The sequence below is a fragment of the Crocodylus siamensis genome, chromosome 8 (assembly GCF_052110815.1).
Source record: "Crocodylus siamensis isolate JL-2025a chromosome 8, ASM5211081v1, whole genome shotgun sequence".
Taxonomy (NCBI): Eukaryota; Metazoa; Chordata; order Crocodylia; family Crocodylidae; genus Crocodylus; species Crocodylus siamensis.
This window is the reverse complement of record NC_143402.1, coordinates 75,870,570-75,892,725: the sequence shown is the minus strand read 5'-3', so window position 1 is coordinate 75,892,725 and position 22,156 is coordinate 75,870,570. Positions and strand designations below refer to the sequence as shown.

The 22,156-nt window shown below is 40.5% G+C and overlaps 1 protein-coding gene across 4 annotated transcripts in view; it reads left to right on the top strand.

Annotated features, from left to right (window-relative positions):
- The window catches only part of ABCA5 (ATP binding cassette subfamily A member 5), a 53,111-nt gene that overhangs the window by 21,011 nt on the left and 9,944 nt on the right, over positions 1-22,156 (top strand). For all 4 annotated transcript variants that reach the window (XM_090059393.1, XM_090059391.1, XM_090059390.1 and 1 more), the window contains 22 exons: positions 84-259; positions 661-780; positions 1,772-1,910; positions 2,101-2,191; positions 2,430-2,569; positions 3,839-3,958; positions 4,947-5,148; positions 6,059-6,228; positions 7,170-7,297; positions 8,780-8,917; positions 10,396-10,509; positions 11,224-11,394; positions 12,021-12,134; positions 12,453-12,590; positions 13,219-13,293; positions 15,872-15,963; positions 18,004-18,130; positions 18,918-19,035; positions 19,142-19,233; positions 19,412-19,587; positions 21,404-21,479; positions 21,572-21,666. In XM_090059393.1, the coding sequence (XP_089915519.1) occupies positions 84-259; positions 661-780; positions 1,772-1,910; positions 2,101-2,191; positions 2,430-2,569; positions 3,839-3,958; positions 4,947-5,148; positions 6,059-6,228; positions 7,170-7,297; positions 8,780-8,917; positions 10,396-10,509; positions 11,224-11,394; positions 12,021-12,134; positions 12,453-12,590; positions 13,219-13,293; positions 15,872-15,963; positions 18,004-18,130; positions 18,918-19,035; positions 19,142-19,233; positions 19,412-19,587; positions 21,404-21,479; positions 21,572-21,666 (2,812 nt within the window). The remainder of the gene's footprint in view (positions 1-83; positions 260-660; positions 781-1,771; positions 1,911-2,100; positions 2,192-2,429; positions 2,570-3,838; positions 3,959-4,946; positions 5,149-6,058; positions 6,229-7,169; positions 7,298-8,779; positions 8,918-10,395; positions 10,510-11,223; positions 11,395-12,020; positions 12,135-12,452; positions 12,591-13,218; positions 13,294-15,871; positions 15,964-18,003; positions 18,131-18,917; positions 19,036-19,141; positions 19,234-19,411; positions 19,588-21,403; positions 21,480-21,571; positions 21,667-22,156) is intronic.

Here is a 22,156-nt window from a genome sequence, read left to right as displayed (position 1 = left end):
AATGGAGTTAGCTACTTCACGGTGAAGGTCAGAGTTCTAGTTGGGTTGAAAAGTTTTTGTTTTTTTTCCTTTTGTTCTTTCAGGATTTGCATCTGTCTATGGATACAAAGTCTCTGAAATTGATGAAATGCTGGAAGTAAGAAAGATTACTGGTGTTTGCCCACAATTAGATATACATTTTGACATTTTAACAGTGGAAGAAAATTTATCTATATTTGCTTCAGTAAAAGGGATACCTCCCAATGATTTGATACAAGAGGTAAATCGGACAGTTATAAATCATGCGCAGAGTGCATTTATTTTTAATTTAGCAGTGCAAAATAGTTTTACGTTATGAAAGTAGCTTTGCAAATCTCGCTTACCAAAAATATTTTATGAGTAGAACATTCACAGAACATAAATGTTAACAGGTTCGGAGGCTTATACTTAAGGGTACAATGTGATTGGCCTTCCTAGTTTAAAGTTTAAGACTTTGATTCTCTAATGAGCCTTGCATTGCCTATGGTGAATTTACATCGGGATCCAGACATGGAATACTAATTAAAAACATATATTGCAATTTGTTGAGAATTAATACAAGGTTGTTGATAATTATGGCAGTCAATTTTTCATGTCTTTTGTGGGTTTCATTTACATAGAACCCTTGTTTTATTTTTAAAGGTGCAGAAAGTGCTGTTAGATTTGGATATGCAGCCTGTCAAGGACAACCAAGCTAAAAAATTAAGTGGAGGGCAGAAAAGAAAACTATCTATAGGCATTGCTGTTCTTGGGAATCCCAAGGTGAGGAGGCACAAGCCCAGTGTCTATGTTACTCCTAGCTGCATGTTATCTGAGTGCATGTTCTATCCAACTGTTCACAGTATTTAGTGATTAAACAATGAAGTACCAAATAAGTAGGTACAAAATAGTTATTGGGTGAAACTGGTCTGCTATTTCCAACCATCTCTGGTTTAAAGCCATTTAAAATTTCCAAGCTCAACCTTAACACTGCAGGGATTGAAGGGTGGTTGATTCAGTAGCAGTAACAGTAGATTAGAGCATACCTTTTTTTGTGTGTGTGATAAGTCAGTGCAAAATGTAGGCTGCATCTGGAGTGGAATATTGTATGATTTTGGGTAACATCACAAGAGAAGTTGTCAAAAGGAACAGGCATGTAAGTAGTGGTGATTGGCACGCTATTTAGCTTTGCAATTGGTTGTCTAAAACAAAAATGATTCCCACGCTACCTTGAGACAAATAAACAGTACAATAAAATCTCTGTTATCCAGCATCCCCAGGGTAAGAGGTTTGCCAGTTATGTAAAACCAGCAGGGTTTTCAGATAATGCAGGGGGTAGGTGGCAGCAGCTTCCACATATGGAGCAGCAACTGCGCAGGGTGGTGGGTGGTGGCAGCACCCGCCATGTTCAAGCTTTCCCTCGCCCCCTATAACCCCACGTCCGGCCGGCAGAGCAGGCGGTGCTGGTGGCTGCATGCAGAGCGGCAGCAATGCAGGGTGGTGGCGGCCACTGCCGCCGCATGTAAGCTTTCTGTGCTCCCCCGCCCTGCATCCGGCCAGCAGCTGGAAACTCCGGTTAATAGAGTATTCTGGTTGGTGAAGTACTGGATACAAGAGATTTTAATGTATATTAAAAATACCCCTTACCCTCCTCTCTGCCCCACCAGGTTGACATAACGGTCTTGGAATTAATAGGCTTCTTGTTATAGCTATCATAGCTGTGAGGGTGGAGAATTTGGAGTTTGATCCTTTTTTTTATTACCAATCATGGTAGGTTTTACTCTTGGATGAACCAACTGCTGGCATGGACCCATGTTCACGGCATGTAGTTTGGAATCTCCTGAAAAATCGAAAGGCTAATCACGTAACAGTATTCAGTACACACTTCATGGATGAGGCTGACATTCTTGCTGGTAAGCTTTGGTATTGCTTTATTGTGTTTGGGGTGATGTAAAGCGAATGGGAGTTGTACTATATATAAAGGGACATTGCATTTCTTCTGATGTTCAAGGAATGCTGCATTTTCTCTGTTTAAATCACGCAGCTGTTTTAGGTGTAGTAGTAGGGTTCTTCAATTAAAAATTCCTTGTGTTTTGTTTTTAGATCGAAAAGCTGTGATTTCTCAAGGGATGTTGAAATGCCTAGGCTCGTCTCTCTTTCTTAAAAGCAAGTGGGGTATCGGGTACCGGTTGAGGTATGTATTGGACACTTTTAGTGCATCATCTTTTATAGTTGTTTTGTCTTCCCTGCTAGGCAAGGAATTATGCTTTGAAATATCCCTGCTAGTTGAAAGATTTGTTTCCTGTTTGGGACAATGAAGTTCTGCTCTTGCTGTGCTTTGTTTTTCTTTGCTGACCACAATTTCTAAAAATAGTAGTGAAGAAAAAGAATTTAAAATAGTACTCTTATGTGTGTTCATGTGTGTTTTCTAGCATGCATATAGATGCCTATTGTAATACAGAAGCTACCACCTCCTTGATCAGACAGCATATACCTGGAGCCAGTCTGATGCAACATAACGAAGAGCAACTGGTGTACGCCTTACCTTTTAGAGACATGGACAAGTTCTCAGGTATGACCATTACTGCAATTCAGTGCTGAGCAAGTATGGGGAAAAATCCATTGAATTGTTCATAACCCACATTATTTTCAGACAAGTCTGTTATTTTTCTTATAGAACTTCAGAAGTTTATAATTTGGCACTGCTGTCACTTCGCACTGCCAAAGTTAGTTGGCAAGTTGTTTGCCTCTTATCCCAGTCAGTCACCCATTTCACAGCTAGGTAAGCATTTCAAGTGCCTCTGGAGCAGGGGTGGGCAAAACACGGCCTGTGGGCTGGATCTCTCCCACCAAGCCAGTCTGTCTATCCTGTGAGGCCTCTAAAAAAATTTAGAAAATTAATATTTATCTGCCCCTGGCTGTCTGTCAAAGATGACAAGGCACCAGGGGCAGTAGCACCCAGTGGGAGCCTGCTGACCTCGCCCCACCCTCAGCTCTTCCTAGGGGGCTGTTCCTGCCTCCCTCTGCCGAAGGGAAATTTAGATAACAAGGATGGAGGGAGGCAGGGGAGGACTACAGGTGATTGCCCTAGTTCCCAGGGCCCAGGCGGCTCCTGCAGTCCTGGCACTGCAGCCAGGAACCATGTGGTGCTGGAGTGGTGGGTAAGGGGGTGGGGAGAGGAACGGCGGTGGCAGGAAAGTGGGGAAATGGCAGCAGCAGGCAGTGGGAAAGTGGCAGTGTGCAGGAGCGCAGCGATAGCTGGGCGGGATTGTGAGGCCTGCGCTGGTATGCTGGGGCCAGCGCTGGCAGGGGCCCAGAGCGGGGCAGAAGGAGCACAAGGCTGGCTCCCCCCTCTTCCTGCTGGTGCAGCGTGGCCTAGCTCCATGGAGCCCCTGCCAGCCCAGGCCCTGCACTCCCGTTGCCCCACTCTGTAATTTTTATTGTGGAACAGTGAAAATCATCCAGAGCACACTGACTAGTAAAGTTGTTTCAAATTGTTTAATTCAACTGCAGAAACTATTTTTGAAATAGAAATCCTCAAAAAAAGTTGTTCTCTATTTGGAGAGTCAGTACTGTAATTTTGAAGGGACTGTGCCATGTTTTTCATACTGAAAGTCCTCTTTTTCAGCCTGCTTGTTAAGTGCAAAAATAATCTAAGCTGTAACTCTAGAGCCATGACCTACATCATTATAATTAGCCAATTGTACGTATTCATTAGCATGTCACACTGATAGAAGTCTGCTTTTCAGTTACACTGTGCTTTTTAATTAAATCAGAGACTTTTGGTGAGACAATATAATAATTATTTCTAACAGCCACATTCTTTTTCTTCCGTTGTCAGGATTATTTTCTGATTTAGACACTCATTCACATTTGGGTGTTATTACATACGGAGTTTCCATGACAACCTTGGAGGATGTGTTCCTGAAGCTAGAAGTTGAAGCAGAAATTGATCAGGCAGGTGAGGCATGAGTGCAAAATCACCCCACACCATTAATGAAAATGTATCTTAGGACTTGATAATTTGTATAAAATTATAATTAGTCTTTTTTATTATAAAACTCAGTTAACCTTTTGAAAGAAATTGGAAAAAATTCTCCTGTTGAGTGTTATGTCAGAGAGGATGTGATACTTACAATCGCATAGTATTCTAGGCTCCTGAAATAGCTGACAAGAGAACAAATAAAAGACAAAGTCATTAGAAACTTATATTTGTCACAGTTCAGGGATGCATAGACTTTGTTCTTGCTTTCTACAATGAGGAAGTTCAATTATGATCCTTATTTCTGATTTTTCCTGGCTCTCCAGCCCTGCTCTGCTAAGGTACAGGTAAACTTCAGGGCCAAATCCTAAAAAATGTACTTTTTCTTTTTCCCCTTGAAAGTTTGTGCTTACACTCAGTTGCAGGCAAAGAAAATCTTATTTAGACACTCAGTTATCCTATTTGAATATTCTGTTTGTATCTGCAGATCAGAGTTGAAATTAATTGCCATCGTTTACCACCACAATTAATTACACATACTTCTTAGTGCAGGCGTAAAATCAGAGGTTTGTTGAGGATTGTCTGAAAGCAATTACTTACTCTTCTAATTTCAGTGCTGAATAGCTCGTATTCTTTCTCTGTATTGGCTGCTTTGACTATAAGATATTAAGCCGCCTTGTTTCTGTAGTGTTATACAGACAGAGGGTTTAGCAGCTGAATAATCTGTATAATCTAATAGTGTTAGTAAGCATGTAGATGAATTTATTGAGATTAATTTGAAGCTCCTGCTTCTGTTCCTGGGTATCTGAAGACTCCTCAGGGATGAGAAATGCATTTGTGTGTGTGTTGCATGTATTGTATAAAGTTTCTGCCTGCTGCTGAAATAGCCAGTGTTGACAAGATTCCAAACCATAGGCAAACTATGTAGGCTTCCATTTTCTTTTTATCTCACTTCCTTTTCCTCCAGATTATAGCGTATTTAATTCTCAGCAAGTACAGGAGGAAATAGATGCAAAATCACTTGATGAGATGGAGCAAAGCCTACTGGTACTCTCTGAGACAAAATCCTCCATAGAGAGCAATGTAGCCCTTTGGAAACAGCAGGTGTCTACAATAGCCAGGGTTCACTTCCTCAGTTTAAGACGTGAGAATAAGTCAGTGAGAGTTATGTGAGTATGGTGGCTTTGTTTGTTTTACAAAATACTTGATTTCTGAATTAATTTTAGTAGTAAAAATGGGGAAGATGCTAATCTGTTGTTATGGTTTTTATATATCTATGATGTGGATGCTAATCAATATTGGTACCATTCTATATGATGCTATCATTGAATATTTTCTCCTGGTTCTTTGTGTGGGCGTAGCTTTGGAAGAATTTGATAAAATTTGGTGGTGCCAATATAATAAGATTTTGGTTATACAGGGCACATCTACTGGTGCACAGTTACTGTGCAGTAATTTAGGTTACTGCTCAGTAATCAAGAATTACTATGTGGTACGGGCATGTGTCTACATGTGCGTACCCATACTGCGCAGTAACTATGGTGACTCACGCCAATTTGATGCAGGTAGCAAATTTACGTCCAAGTAGTTACTGCACAGTAAGGCACGTATAGACGCCTTACTGTGCAGTAACCCTGTGTGCATGGACTGATCTGGGATTAAATTTAGTCCCAGGTCAGTCTACATAGCGTTACTGTGCTGTAATGCATTTACATGTAGGCACCGGTGTAAAAACTGCTTACTGCTCAGTAAGTTACTGCGCAGTAAATGCATATGTAGATATATGCCCACAGGATGGCCTAAGCAGCTGATTGCTGGAGAGTGCTATTCTTCTGAATAGTATTCACTTTCTAACCATGGTTGAAGAAGGAACCTTGCTTTTGAGAGTCTTCCAGAGTTTTGCATAATTAACTGTAGTCCGTGAGTTGAACTTGCATAACTGCTGTTAACAGTAGTATGTTTATTAGTTGTTTTGAAATTGTGCACTGACAAACAGGTTATGTTAGTTATGAAAATAATTTGCATCAGTTGTGATCTGTTTTTACTGAACTGCACTTATAATGTTTTTATTTCTTCCAGGTTGTTGCTTTTCTTAATTTTCCTTGTAGTTCAGATTTTTATGTTTTTCATTCGTCACTACTTGAAAAATGCTGTAGTTCCTCTCAGACTCTCCCCAGATATGTACTTTCTGAAACCTGGACAACAATCTCACAAGTACAAAACAAGTCTCCTCCTTCAGAATTCTACAGGTAGGGCTGAAAAAGACAGTACAGCTTTAATGGATGGTTATTGTGCCTTTCACGGTGCAGATTTAATTGTCTTTTTAAGTCTCTCATTGATGTGAGGCAATAAAGCATACAGAAAGTAAAAGAAAGTGTAATGTGCATCCTGGAGGTTTTTAAGACTGATCACTGAGATTTCTAAAATAGCAACTGAGATGGATAGCTGAGATTTCTAAAATGAATAGCTGAGATTTCTAAAATGGCAACTGGCTTTTATTTTCCCTAGTTAGTTATGTTGCTGAAAACTAGAATACTGTACATTAATATCCTGTGATGGATTTTTAACCAGCCCAGTCTAATGTCTATCCAAATTTAATTTAAAAAATGCGTAGGATCAAGGCTGAGAAATTCTGTGTCTTTTTCTTCCCTTATCTTAGTGGGAGAAGGAAAACGGTGTTCTAAAGAGAGCCACTCAAAATATAAGGGTGGGACTTTCAAATTCCCCATCAGGGTGTAGATATAGGGAAGGCAGCAAGGGTTTTGTCCTGGGGCTACTTGGGGCTACTTCGTGGCAGGTACCCCCAGTACAGGGACCAGATCAAGATTTTTGCTTCACCTAAATTGTGTTAATTAACTCCACTAAAAATTCTCTATATTTAAAATATAGTCTTAGTAATCAGTGTGAACTACAGTACATCTTAATTTGATGTACACCACTAGCATTTCCTTTATTCAAATATTAACATGTATTCTGAACGAATGAGCTAAAATTGAAACAGGAACAATATTTAAAACATCTGAAGAGTCTTCTGATTTAGTTCCCTGCATATTCCTATGGTTTTTCGTTGTAGAGATGAATAAAGTACTCATTGTATTGATTGAAAATGTGTTCAGAACATTTGTGTAAAGGTTCACCAGATGCCTTTGTAATGTATAGGTACCCTAGTTTCTTTCTTGTCCCATTTTAGGATCAGATATTGATGATATCATCAGCTCTCTCAGGAGCCTTAACATACTGACTGAGGTATTCAATAGCAGTGATTATGTGTCAGCATCTCCGCATACAGCAGCTTTAAACATATTTAATTCAGGAAAGGTGAGAAACTACTTATTTTCTGAAATACATAATTAAGTTTTTGCGGTGCTGTGCTGGATCTGACTCTTCTCATGATATCATTCTTATTTTATTTTAAGGTGTTAGTGACCATGTAAATGCATACTCTGCTCCTGAATATTCATTGCAATCTTTAATCTGAGGCTGGGGCTGGCGGCAGAGTGGGGCCCACACCCAGGGGGGCAACAGCAGCATGGAGCTTGGGTAGACAGGGTATAGGTGTGAAGGAGGGTGTGGGGGCTGTGGGAACCCCTCCCCACTCCCCCCTATGGTGCATAGTTCCCAGGCAGCAGCAGGCAGGGGTGTTTTGGGCACTCCGTGCTCAGTGCAGGTGCTGTCTTCCGGTGGCACACGGCTCCAGCCAGTGCTGTGCATTGCAGCAGGAGCTCAGCCCAGCTGGGCCACCTCTATCACTGGGTCTTTCCATCACGCGGGTGCATCTCCCGCACTTATGTGCCACTGGAGGGAAGCTCCATGCAGTGGAGCCAGCTGCCTTCCCCACCCCCTGCCCCTCAGGTCCCAGGACTCTGCCAGAAGTGGAGGGGAGCCCCAGCCTCTGCTTCCCTGTGGAGTCCCAGGACCTGCACAGCAGCAGGCGGGGAAGGCAGCTGGCTCCAGCTCATGGAGCTTCCCTTCGGTGGCGCAAGAGTGTGGGAGTTCCACGTGTACACCAGTGAGCCCAGGCGATAGAGGCAGCCCAGCCAGGCTTTGTTCCTTGCCGTGATGTGCAGCACTGGCTGGAGCCACACGCTGCTAGGCAGTAGCACCTGTACCACAGCAGTGCCTGAATCCTAAGATGTAACAACTAATACATGCCGCCTGCTGCTGCTGCTGCTGCTGCTGCTGCCGCTGCCGCCACCGCTACCACCTGTGGGGGCTGCTCACCATAGGGAGAATGTGCAGGGGTCCCCACAACCTCACCCCCGCTAAAATAATTGCTTGCCCCTGTTTTAAAGGGCATGCTAGCAGTAGTTTCTGACAGCTTGAGCAGATTTCTTTAAGTATTTTTTGCTTTGGGGTTCTTAAATATCTCAAATACAAGCCTCAAATGTGTGCATCAAACTCTCTCCTTTCATATTAGACTCTTGCATCTATTTTCAGTTCATTTTATATTCACCTTTTGGACCTCACCAGAATTGGTTGTGCAATCACTATCTAGTATGGTAAAAAAGCTGAATATTTTGGATGCATGGATTAGTGTATAAATGAAAGTATTGTCTTTGGAAACTAGAATATGATTTAATATGAAAGTGTGTGATAAGACTTGGAGAATATTGCTTTTCCATTGCCATCATTAATATTTTTGCAAAGTATGAAGTATCTGGAGCTAGTGTTTGCTAGTGGTTTGTAATAGTTCATTGTAATCAGTTCAGTTCAGTGGTTTGTAGCAGTTCATTTCACATTAGATCTGTCCAGCTGTTAATGCAGAAATAACACTGAAACCTTTTTTTTATTCCCCTGTAGAATTGCATATTTGCTGCTGTATTTAACAGTAGTATGGTGCATTCCCTCCCTGTTTTGATGAATGTCATTAGCAACCTGGTTCTCCACAACTTAAATGTGACTGAGAGCATTCAGATATGGAGCAACCCATTCATTCAAGTAAGTGAAGTTCAGATCAGACACAAATGTCACAGGGTTTAATGAAGATCATATGTTTGCAGCGAAATAACAGCAGCAGAATTTCAGTTACAGTTACATGTGCAAGTGTGCCCTGTTCCGTGTGGTTAAGCATTTCTCAAAATGTAAGATCCTTCTTTGAGCAAATAAGAATATGTTGATCTAAATGCAAAGTCTGCAAGAAAGTTCTAAGTATAGGCATTTTAAAGCATAATATATTACTGCCTTTTTTTACAATTTAAAGTTTCTAAGTTAATGAGATATTGCACATTAAGCACTATGATTTTTAATTTTAATTCCTCCATCCTCATAGATTTTTTTTTCTTTTGAGTGTAAACATGATATTCAATCCAGGACACTGTACAAACATAAAAAATAGACCCTAGTTAAGCAGAGGGATTTGAAATGGAAAATAAGGGAAGATATTGGAATTTAAGTAGGAAAAGAAATGGATGGCAAGTCACAGCTTGTCACCTGCCTGGCTTTGATTAGAAGAACTGTACAGCAGAGGTGAGTCTGAAGGAAGGCTTTAAAGGAAGGTAAGATAGTGATGGGTAAAAAAGAATGATTGAGTTTCTTCCTGTGTCAGGGGCAGTGTGGGAGCATACACTCAGTTATTCAATGGTAAAGCTGATGAGTGGTAACTGTTGGGAATGCTGGCAGGATCAAGGCAGCAGGTGATGTTTCATAGGTTACCAGCTCAGGATAGATGGGAGGCGTATGAGTTGTTGAAGGGGCTTTAAGATAAGGGATGATATTCTACCCTTCAGGGGGGCTAGGATTGCACTGAAGAAACTGCTATTTAATGTGAAGCTGAAAGAAGTGAGAGAACGACTTGAAGTCAGGGTTAACAGGAGTGGGATAAGCTAAAAAGGTCATCTTAGAAGTATTCTGAGTAGACAGGAAGGAAACAAGGGTTTTAATGACCAAGAACAGTAACGAAGATATAGCAGCAGTCAGATGTTCATGTTTTGAATTACCATATTTTCAAAATGTTCTAAAGATATTAATATTATTAACTGGACTGAAATCTGCTCAAAATGTTACTGTGGGGTTTTTGTGTGTTGCTAGTTCAGGAGTCTTACTAACATTGAAATGTCCTTTTTTGCAACTAATTCTTGGTCAGTCATGTACATATTACAAATGCATCATTTTTCATATCATTTTTATATTATTTCCATGGCAGACTTGCTGATTAAAGAAATATGCTTTGTATTAACACACAGGCTGAAAATAAATGTAATGATCATTTAAATGTATCCAGGTTGCAGCCGTATTGGCCTAGATCATTTAAAAAATTTTAATCTTATCTAAAGCTGTACCTAAGATGCCATTCTTAGGTACAGCTTTGTACAAGACAAGAGGAAATTATATGTAGAAACTATTTAAAAGAATGGGTGAAAAATTCTTGGTGTCAGCTCTTGCTTCATGATGATGATGAAATCTGGGTCATTTTTCAGGAAACTGTTGATGCCGTGTTCAAACTAGAACTTTACTTTGAAGCTGTGTTGCTAGGAATCATTGTAACTGGAATTCCACCATATTTTGCAATGGACAATGCAGAAAACCAAAAGGTAATTTAAATTAAAATATGCAGCTTTAGATCTGCTAAAATGTAGGCTTCTGGAAAAAAAAATTCTGGAAAATTCATTTTGAGAGGATACAACCATCAGGTAGTAAATAGTTAATGGATAAGACACAGTGGTTGGATGGATTTTTTTCTGAAGCACAACAGCTTCGGAACCAAATGACATGTCGAATCTCAATTTTTGAAAGAACTGAAACGTGCCTGGGGGGTTGATAGATGTACATAATCCAAGGATAAATGTGCATGAATTGAATTTCATGCAAAATTCAATTCTATTTAGCTAAATAGTTGTAGAGATATAAATATGAGCAGAAAACCTGCCTTTTTGCATATGGAAGGAACTGGCTGTTGATTCAGAGCTTTAAATTTGACACTCAAGGCTCCTCATACACTAATGCCAACAAAGCGCACTATCACAAGCCAATGGAAGTAGAATTGTAGAGGGCCCCCAGTCCATATTCCTTTCTGGTATTCTTTCCCTTTTCCCCCAAACTAACAAAAGAAGTTCTTTAACAGATGTCAATACACACAGTATTTCCCATGACACCTAAAAGTTGCAGGTCAGGAATGGTTCTGTTGAAGATGTTAGAATCCTGCTGTTGTAGAGTCAGTGCTCTTTGTGAGCAAAATTAGGCCTGTTTTTTACGCAGTAATAGGAAAAAAAACATCATGGCCACACTTGGCATTTTTTCTCTTACAGATCAAAGCCTACACTCAGCTTAAGATATCAGGCCTTTACCCATCTGCTTACTGGACTGGACAAGCAATCATTGATCTGCCTTTATTTTTCTTTATTCTTGGCTTAATGATAGGAAGCTTATTTGCGTTTCATTATGGTGTTTATTTCTATGTTGGGAAGTTCCTTGCTGTGGTAAGTTTAGTTTTATTTATTCCTCTCTCTTTTCACGAAGGAGCATTTTCAAAGCACCTAGGGTCAGATTCTGTTCCACCTATTAGACGCGTAAATTTGCTTGGGTATGTAGTTATTCTGTTCCATGAGTCTATGAAAAGCTGTTAATACAAAAGTTGGATGGGGCCACTGCTGACTCATTGCTTTTTATGATAACATCTTAAAGGTTAGGTGAGGGGTGTTTAATAAGCAGGTGTACTCGTATATTTAGGAGTTAGAATTAGGTGCTAAAGTCCACTTAAATCCCCAGTTGGTAGAATGGAAACCAGTCGATAAAAATACATATGTTTGGAGGGTTTGGAGGAGGAGATGGTTTGCTTGCTTTTTTAACACATTATTTTAGTAGAGTTCATCACAAAATGAGACTGGTCTTGCTAGCACTGCACGCTTGTTTATTTGACTGCTTAATGATACACACCACATTTGTCATGCTGAATACTGCATTTCTAAGCATAAATGCACAAAAGATTAATTCAAAAATTGAAATGAACCTCAGAGACACTGAACATTTTCATGCTAGGTTTGCAGGAAGTAGCATTTTTACTGCATGCATACTTACAGAGTAATACATATTTCTTTTCTTGCAGATCTTCTGTCTTATTGGCTATGCACCTTCAGTTGTACTGTTCACATATGTGGTTTCTTTCACATTTAAAAAAATTCAAAATACTAGAGAATTTTGGTCATTTATTTTTTCAGTGGTAAGTGATTTCTGGTGTGTTTGGTTAATTTTAAGCATTTCTTAGAGCCCACATTCTTTTCTCTTTTCCAATTATCATTTGGAAAGGGATTTCCTGATATTTAAAATATTACCATCTACTCAATCTCTTTTTTACATGTAATTACTTGAACAGAAATATTTTTTTGCTTGAGTTCTCTGTCTCACCTTACATCTTCACCAAAAACTTTTGTAAACTTGTATTGCCTGTGGAATAAAACAAACGACACTTGGCGTTAAAGTGCTAAGATTTAGATTCACTTACAAACAGATCAATTTTTCCCTTTTCCTTGTTTTTTAGGCAGCTTTGGTTTGCACCGTTGTCACTGAAGTGGCTTTCTTCATGGGCTACTATACTGTGACCACTGTTCTTCATTATGTCTTCTCCATTTTCATTCCAATCTACCCTCTTATTGGATGCCTGATTTCTTTTATAAAGGTAGGCCTTTGGGTATTTTTAAAATTTCAGTTATCTAGAACTCTGGCTGGTGGTAGCAAGGTAATGCACTAATATACAGACATGTTAATGTGGAAGTTTCTATCCATATTGCTCTGTAACATCACCCCATAGCCATTCAGTCAGTTATAGATAGCATCTGGCACTTACATTTTTTTAAAATTCTTTTTTAACTTCTTTGTGTCAGCAGAATGATGGTGTCTCAGATACTGAAAAGAAACAAAGATGTTAAATGACATGTAAATGCAGATTTCTCTTGCATCTGTCTGTGCAGTGAAGCTCTCATTTTGCTTTGGAGATTGTACCATTAGGCAAACAGAAATATTTAGCTTTGTTAGCCTAAAGTTAGGCAAAAGGCAGGGCAGTGTTGCAGCTTGCTGACTAAATAAATGCATCTCCATGTTAGACAATAAGCTGCAACTTTGTCCTGCCTTCTCGCTAGCTAAACAGAATAATAGGCAGGTTTTGATTTTGGTTCTTTCTATGGTTGTTATGCAGGATTTGACTCCATTACAATGTTTTAAAAGTAGCAGTCAGCAGACAGTAAATGTGCATGTAAAATATGCAGCATCTGCTGATTTAATTGTTTAACTCTTTGTCACATTGTCAGGTCTCATGGAAAGACCAGCGAAAGAATGAAGAATACCATAATCCAGGGAACAGACTCGTGATAGCAGTTGTAGCAGTAAGCACCAATTGTTTGCTATAAATTGCTGGTTAACTTTCAGTGGAAAGCCACTTCTCAAGGACATTTTTCTTTTGTAAGGTTAAGATTTTATTTACTATTTGTAAAAGGTACTAAATTAGCTATGCGGGAAGATGCAGTAGTACAAACTGCTGTTTTAGTGTGATTCAGCCCTAACCTGGGAAGGTAGCACTGGTGGGACTATTATTGATTATGGTATTATGGTAGTATCTTAGGACAATGAAGAATGGGTTGCTTTTTTGCTAGTTGTAGGGCAAATGCAGAGTAGCCCTTGTACCACAAGAGCTGTCATGCAAATAAGACACACGCAAAGTATTCACAAGCAGAGTACACAGTGTGATGGTGCCAAACAGCATTTTGTTCAGTTTCTTTGGTAGTTTGGGAGAAGGGCCGAATGGTGGAAAGTAGGTAGGAGGGATAAGCCAGATGGAAAGGAAGGTGAAGGGAAAGGGGACAAGAAAGCCTCTGTTGGAACTGTGCAAAATCCTTGTCATGTCCCAAAATCTTTCTACAGTTTCTGTGAGGTCTCTGGTTGGTTCTTCCCCACAGTATCTACCCTCCCCCTCAACCCCACCAAGGCCATGCTGACATGCTATCCATGGCAGAACCACTGTTTAGGTCCTGTGGGAGGGTTTCCACCATTTCAGGGGAAGGAGATTCTCCCTGTCCAGTTCTGGGATTGGAGGAGCTGGGGGAGTATTAGCTTGGACTGGTTCTTTTTTTTAATTTCCTATCCTGGTGCTATTGCCCCTCTGCTGATGGTCCTATGTGCTACACCAGTGGTTCTCAACCTTTTCAGACTCAAAACATGTCTCAGAAAATGCCAGCTCTTCATTTTCACTCTTTTTTTTTACTACAGTATAACCTCATAAATCCAGATATCAGAAATCCAGAATTATCAAAAGTTTTGCATTTCCCTCTGGGACAGGCTGCTGCTCCCCCCTGCCCTCCTGGACGTGGAGGGGGAAGCTTGCATGCGGCAGCTACCACCACCATTAACCACCCTGCACCGCCATTCCACATGCAGCCGCTGCTCTGGACCAGCCGCTGCTACCCCTCCCCAAGCCACTGCATTGTTTTAAATCTGGCATTTTCAAATTTCCAACAGGTACTTGGTCCCAGGCATGCCAGATTTATGAAGTTATACTGTACAAAATAAAATTGAGCAAATCCTGTTACAAAGAACTTGGAAAGACCACAATAGGTCAGAATGTTTTTAACACTATGGATTTGTACTTGAAATCTCTTGGTTGAGCTCGTGAATCACATGTGCACACCTAACAGTGCTAACATTGCATGGTATCTTGTTGGCACCCTTAAAGGGATCCAAGGCACTGCATAGAAGTGAGGCACTGAATCTTTGTTCACTTACCAGCCTCTCTCTTGAGTTTGCCCATTACTCTCCAGTTGAAATACTATTTATGAGGTAGTTTTCCAGGTTGTAGCCATATTGGTCTAGAGGCAAGAGGAATCAGAACTCATGGTAGAGGTGATGTCTTTTATTAGACCAACTAGATGCTTGCAAAAGTATTTCTTTATTTGCAAGGTTTGGGGCTCAGTCACCCTTCTTCAGGTATAGGAGAAAAGATTGTAAACTTTCTCCTGGGTAGAAATGAAAGTTCATATTTCATAGGAGAGGGGAAGATGTGGTAGAATCTCCTGTTTTGGATCTGTTCATTTTATGCAGATTAGACCCAGAGAAAAATTGGAATTGTCTGTTTACCTCATTGTTTGGTGGCAAGCAGGATGTAGTCATATTTCCTTCTGGTTATGATGTTTCATATTTCACAAAAGAGTATAAAGATGAAATGCTCTTCTGGGCAGGAATTTCCTTAGCACATAAGAAATGTCTACCCAGAAGAAGGGTGCCTGTGCCCAGAAGCTTGGGAATAAAGTAATTCTTTTTGCAAACATGTATTTGGTCTAATAAAAGATATCGCCTCTACCATGAGTCCTGATTCGTTTTATGAAGTAGGCCCTTATGTCCTAGGGACTAGTCTGAGTTCAAATTTACTCATTTAATATAGGCCAAGTTACAGCCTTTACAATGTAATAAAGGTCTCTGCTGCCTGAGGGCAGATTGAGAGGAGACACTAAGAAGAGAAGGTGTCATGTCAGCCTGCTAATCCCCATCCAGCATCAGCTTCTTTATAATAACTTTTTCCCCCATTATCATCCTGATGTATGCGCTGAAGGGCTGGAAAGCATTACATAAAGATTCAGTTTGAAATATCCATTTGAAAGCCTTAATTAGTTTATTGTCATCATTATTCTGCCTAAAGCCAGATATATATGGGAGTCGTACTGAAAAGATGTTCAGAGCGAGATTCCTTTGGGTTCCCAGAGCATTGGTTAATAATACAGTTTTATTGCCTTCAACTTGATTGTTAACTCTTTCATTCTGGAGAGAGAATTGACTTTATTTGATCTGCCTATCCACTGTAGTCATTCTGGAAAAAAATGATTACTGACAGAAAAGCAATTCCCCAAGCCCTCAGGCATCAAGGGGCTAAACATGTTTTGACTGATTATAATTGTTGTCTGTATTTTATTCTAGCCTTATTTGCAGTGTATACTTTGGCTGCTACTTCTGCGGTATCTTGAGGTGAAGAATGGAGGTAGAACAGTAAGGAAAGACCCATTTTTCAGGTCTGTTTGTGTTAAGAGTCTTGTATTGGGTTAAACAAGCCATTTCTTCCAGAGATATTGAGAGTACATAGATTCATAGATATTAGGGTCGGAAGGGACCTCAATAGATCATCATGCTCAACCCCCTGCATAGACAGGAAAGAGCGCTGGGTTCAGATGACCCCAGCCAGATGCCCATCCAACCTCCTCTTGAAGACCCCCAGGGTAGGGGAGAGCACCACCTCCCTTGGGAGCCCGTTCCAGACCTTGGCCACTCTAACTGTGAAGAAGTTCCTCTTAACGTCCAGTCTAAATCTGCTCTCTGCTAGCTTATGGCCATTATTTCTTGTGACCCCCGGGGGCACCTTGGTGAGCAGAGCCTCACCAATTCCCTTCTGCGCCCCCATGATGAATTTATAGGCAGCCACAAGGTCGCCTCTCAACCTTCTCTTGCAGAGACTGAAGAGATCCAGGTGCCCTACTCTCTCCTCATAGGGCTTGGCCTGCAAGCCCTTAACCTTATGAGTGGCCCTTCTCTGGACCCTCTCCAGATTATCCACATCCCTCTTGAAGTGTGGCGCCCAAAACTGCACGCAGTATTCCAACTGCGGTCTGAACAGCGCCCGATACAAGGGAAGTATCGCCTTCTTGGTTCTGATGTCATGCATCTGCTGATGCATGATAAAGTGCAGTTAGCTTTTCTGATGACTTCTTCGTCATGCCAACGACTCATGTTCATCTTGGAGTCCACTAGGACTCCAAGATCCCTTTCTGCTTCCGTGCTACTGAGCAGGTCATTTCCTATGCAGTAGGTGTGCTGGACGTTTTTCCTCCCTAGGTGCAGCACTTTACATTTCTCTTTGTTAAATCACATTCTATTATTTTCTGCCCATTTGTCCAACCTGTCCAGGGCTGCCTATAGTTGTTCCCTGCCCTCCGGTGTGTCCACTTCTCTTGACAGTTTTGTATCATCCGCAAACTTAGACAGAGTACACTTCACTCCTTCGTCCAAGTCACTGATGAAGACATTGAAGAGTATCAGTCCAAGGACCGAGCCCTGTGGAACCCCACTGCCCATGCCCTTCCATGTCAGTACTGACCCATCCACTACCAACCACTCTCTGCATACAACCCTCTAGCCAATTTGCCATTCACCGGACTGTGTAATCATCCAAGTCACAGCCTCTTAACTTGTTCACCAGTATGGGGTAGGATACTGTATCGAAGGCCTTCCTGAAGTCTAAGTAAACGATAACCCCTACTCCTGTGTCCAGGTATTTTGTAACCTGGTCATAAAAAGACACTAGATTAGTCAGGCATGATCTGTCTGCTGTGAACCCATGCTGGTTTCCCCTCAGCATAATTTTTCCTGCTGGGCTGTCACATATATATGAGCCTTAATAATCTTTTCAAAGACTTTGCCAAAGACGGAGGTGAGACTGACTGGCTTATAGTTGCCTGGATCCTCCTTCCTCCCCTTCTTGAAAATAGGGACCACATTGGCCCTTTTCCAGTCCTCCAGGACCTGTCCCATGCGCCATGAGTGCTCAAATATTCTTGCCAGTGGCTGTGCAATAACATCAGCCAGTGCCCTCAGTACCCTCGGATGGAGCTCATCCGGGCCTGCCGACTTAAACATATCCAGTCCTCCCAAGTGACTGCAACATCTCAGGGTCAACACTTGGTAGTCTGACACCCAGCTGTTGCCTCTCTACAATCCTGTTGTGAGACTTGTCTTGCCCCTTGTTAAATTGGGGAACGTAACCTATAGCAAAAGATTGATCAAAGATGTCTTTTTCCCACCCTACAAGTATATTAGATTAAAATATACAGATGTTCTTTAATAAAACCTGGCTTATTATGTACTGGCTGGCATCTTTATGTTAACACCTATGTAATGGGATGTAGGTTTGTTAATTTCTTTAATGTTAAAATGACTATCCTAAAGGTTGTTAACTTCAAACTATGAGCCTGCATGTAGGAAATAACTTAATACTGATTTAAAAAAATAAGCATTTAATGTTGCTGTGTAAAGATTGATATTTCTCCCTCTGTCTTCAGAAATTATTTTACAGAAGGTAAGATTTGGAAGGTTCCTGAGGTACCACATGATGAAAATGAGGATGAAGATGTAAAGTCTGAGAGGTTACGAGTCAAAGACATTCTAACCAGTCAAAACTGTGAGGAGGTAATCCTATAATCATGGTTGAATTGCACCAGGGCAGTGTGTAATTGGCTGCCATTATTGTCAGCAAATTTAAGTATGTCAGATTTGAAATTATAGAAATGAATGCATAAATGGAAATCTAAAATCTAGATACTAGCTTTGTCTTGTCAGTTTGCTATATGAATTTTTTTGTAATAAATATTCAAATAAGTGAGTAAGGTTCTGTTTTTCTGTATGTATTTAATATCACTTAGGTTTAGTTCTCTGCACATTTCTTGTATGTTAAATTTTCTTCTACTTAATTTTGTCAGAGCAGCAAAATCTAGAATTTTAAACTTAAGTGTAACTGTGTGCCCTGGTAGTTGGTGGTTCTAGATTTTGGGACAATAGACATTCACACTGTAAGTAAGAGCCACATCCTAGTGAGATCAAACCTTGGGGGAGGAGTCAAGCTGTGCAATGTTCAAAAACGGTGCTTGGTGTAAGCTATGAGTCATATTCTGCATCTATTTCACGATGAAAAGTGTCTGAATGTGGTTCAGCTGCAGTCAAACCTTTAGATTGGATTTCTACTGCATACAGACAGTGGGGATGACTCCTGTTTACCTCTATAAATGAAGAGCAGTCATACAGAATTGAAATTATACCCGCTCTCTGGGACCAGAGTTATGTTTTATAGGATAAGATTCTTTGATACTTACCATGTAAATCCTCATCTAGTGACAAAAATATTTTGTTATTGTACATTTCTTTAAAAAGTAGTTACTTATTAAACATTAAACAGTACATTATCTTTTGCTTTTATTAGAAGCCAGCAATTTTGGTCAGCAGTTTGCATAAAGAATATGACGAAAGGAAAGATTTTCTTCTTAGAAGAAACATAAAGAAGGTCGCAACTAAGCATGTCTCTTTTTGTGTAAAAAAAGGTCTGAGCTAAATTAGTTACTATTTTTTTTTCAGGAAAAAACAAACATTTCGCTTTTGTTCTTGAAACTCACAGGCAATATTTTATACGTCATTTTTATTTTTAAGGAGAAATCCTGGGATTGTTGGGGCCCAATGGAGCCGGAAAAAGCACGGTGATTAACATGCTGGTTGGAGATGTTGAACCAACTGCTGGCCAGGTATAGTATTATTGTAAACTAAATAAAAACAACAAATGAGGTTTAATACCTGGTTCAGTTTGGGTTTTTGCCTTGACCAATCTGCTTTAAATATTTTTCTTCATTTTTATAAGAACACTTGCAAACCTTATGTGAAAATATTATTGAGGAAGGGCTGTGGGGGGTTTGTCCTCTGCAGGTGCTGATGGGAGATGATTCTTTTGGACCGAACGGTGAAGCGGATTTGATTAAATTTGTGGGATACTGTCCTCAAATAAATCCACTTTGGCCAGATGTTACGTTGCAGGAGCATTTTGAGATTTATGGAGCTATCAAAGGAATGAGTAAAAGTGATGTGAAAGAAGTAATAAGACGGTAAACGTTCATTAAATAGAGCTTTTTTTATGTTTTCACCCTTATTTTCTCTAGGTTTTCATGAAAATGAAACCATAAAGGTTTTGTCTATCAGACTTAATGGAAAGCAGTTTCAGCAAGAGGGTATCATGGTTTGGGGTGGGAAAAATTTAGCACTGCTGTGGGTGGGTGTTTTTTTGTGGGGGAAACTTTATATCACCTTGAAAATCCAAACCATGCTCACATTTATATAAGTCTAAAGGCAATATATTATTCTAACTCCCACTTTCAAAGAAAGTATCAGTCAGTTTATAATGATGTTAATATACACTATCCCTGAGAAGTATCTCCTGTGTTTGTGTAGGCAGACGGAAAGTATAGATAGTTAGTTCTTCTCTGGGACTTTGTGGCAAGCAGAAGCCTTGTCTCTAGGCTTTTATGTAACTTTAGCCAAGTCAAGCATCTGCTTTGATTCAGAGGGAAGTTAAGTGCTCAAATCTGGATGTAGGTCTCAGCCATAATCTGAGTTTCGCTTTTCCCATCTGAAAAATGGGGAACACAGCCATACATTTCTTCCCAGAGGTGTTGTGACATTTCTTCATAGGATGGAGTGGACTGCAGATGATAAGGCACTTCAGTAGTCAATTGGGGAGGGTGGATAAATAATTTCCGTTAGTATTTGCTTAAACTATGTCTTCCCCCGTGTTTTTAGTATAAATTAAATTATATGCATCTTCCCTTTTGTCAAATATATCAAAGTGAGATAGGTTTCTAGATGATGTAAATAATACAAAGGGTGGGCAAATACAAGGCGCGGGCAAAACTTCAGTCCCTGATTCAATTGGGCGGAGATTCGGCCCAATTCTGTGGCCAAATGTCCAAATCGAATCAGAGGACCCTTTAATCTCTCCAAATCAAATTGGACCCCTCCAAATAGATTCGGAAAGATTCAGCAATTCAGGCATAGACACAGCTTTAAATGTTTTTTCTACATACCTCTAGGTAGCAGGCAGCATATCAGTGTTGTGATGCTGGGGTGCATGGAGTGTCCCACATAAGCATGGGGGGCTCCCCAGTGCTCTCGGCAGCAGACCTGGAAGTGGACCAGAATCACTTGTGGTCCACTTACAGGTCCTCTGGCTCAGTGACTGGTGCCTCCTGATTTTGAGGGGGGCAGCTGGGGTCCCCCTGTGGTCAATCACCACGCCATGGCGGTGCAGTGGGCCTCCCAGCGCGCTCCCTGGCAGACCTGGAAGTGGACCAGAAGTACTTCTGGCCCACTTTCTGGTCCATTGCCAAGCATGTGGAGTGTCCCCCACCCCTCCTGAGCTCCAACAGGACGCTACATCTGCCCTAGCGTTGCAGTGTTCATAAAGCCGCACTGGTACCTCAAGGTAAGTAGAAAAAAACATTTAAAGCTGTGTCTATGTCTAAATCTCTAATTCTCCAAATCGGCATCAAATCATCAGATTTGGATTCAGCCAAATGAAATCAGGGACAGTGATCTGAATCAACAGATCAAATCATTGTCCCCAATTCAAGCCTAATCTGAATCCGAATCGAATAGGGCCCACTTCTCACACCCCTGGTAAATAAGGTAAGATAATTTTAAAAGTCTATTTTGAACAGATTATTTTTAAACCATTTGCAAAAAGGTCTGTACTTATGAAAGAAATCAGTTTTTGATAGCTTTGCAAAAGTTATGATGAGTCCTACTTTTGAAGGTTAGTAATATAACGGATGGGTATTATGAGCTTTTCTTAGAAGCTGGTTTATTTAGAGGGCATTCACAATGGTACATAAGATTTACCAATATTATCTCCTGTATGTTTTGCAGTATTGCAAGTGCTCTAGATTTGAAAGAGCATCTACAGAAAACAACAAAGAAGCTTGGAGTGGGAATTAAACGTAAGGTATGGAGGAGGTTTTAAAAGAAGCAGAATTCAGCATTTTCAGTAAGTCTGTTCAACAGTCATAAAAACCTGTTCTCTTTCTTTCCTCTCAGTTATGTTTTGCACTAAGTATGCTGGGTAATCCCCAGATTACGCTGCTAGATGAGCCATCTACTGGAATGGACCCCAAGGCCAAACAGCACATGTGGTGAGTGTAACACTGCCCTACCTATAATAGGTGTTTTTACAGTGATCTGTATCATCAGATAATCTAATAATAATACTATCTTTGTTTTCACTGTAAATTTTGGAATATATCCTGGTTGAACCGGAAAGATTTTACTTTTCTTTCCATTCACATGTATAAACCTTGTTATGCAGAATGACCATTCTGTACATTTCAAAGGAAACCTTTTTCCTCCCAGGCCTTTTCCTAACTTGCCCTAGGGCAAAAAGATTTTCCTAATTTAGAACTGGTGATCAGTTTGGTCCTGTGCTTTGTGCACAAGACGCATCAGCCAAGTCTTTAAAAAAAAACAAACTCTCTACTATATTAGTGAGGTGCTTCACCAGTGCAAGTGTGGCCAATCTCTGATACCTCAAGGGAAGCTGGAAAAAAACACTTCTGCGTTGGAGGGGATTCTTCCTGGCTCTGGCAGAAGCTATTTGACCCTCTGAAAAATAAGATTTACATTGTC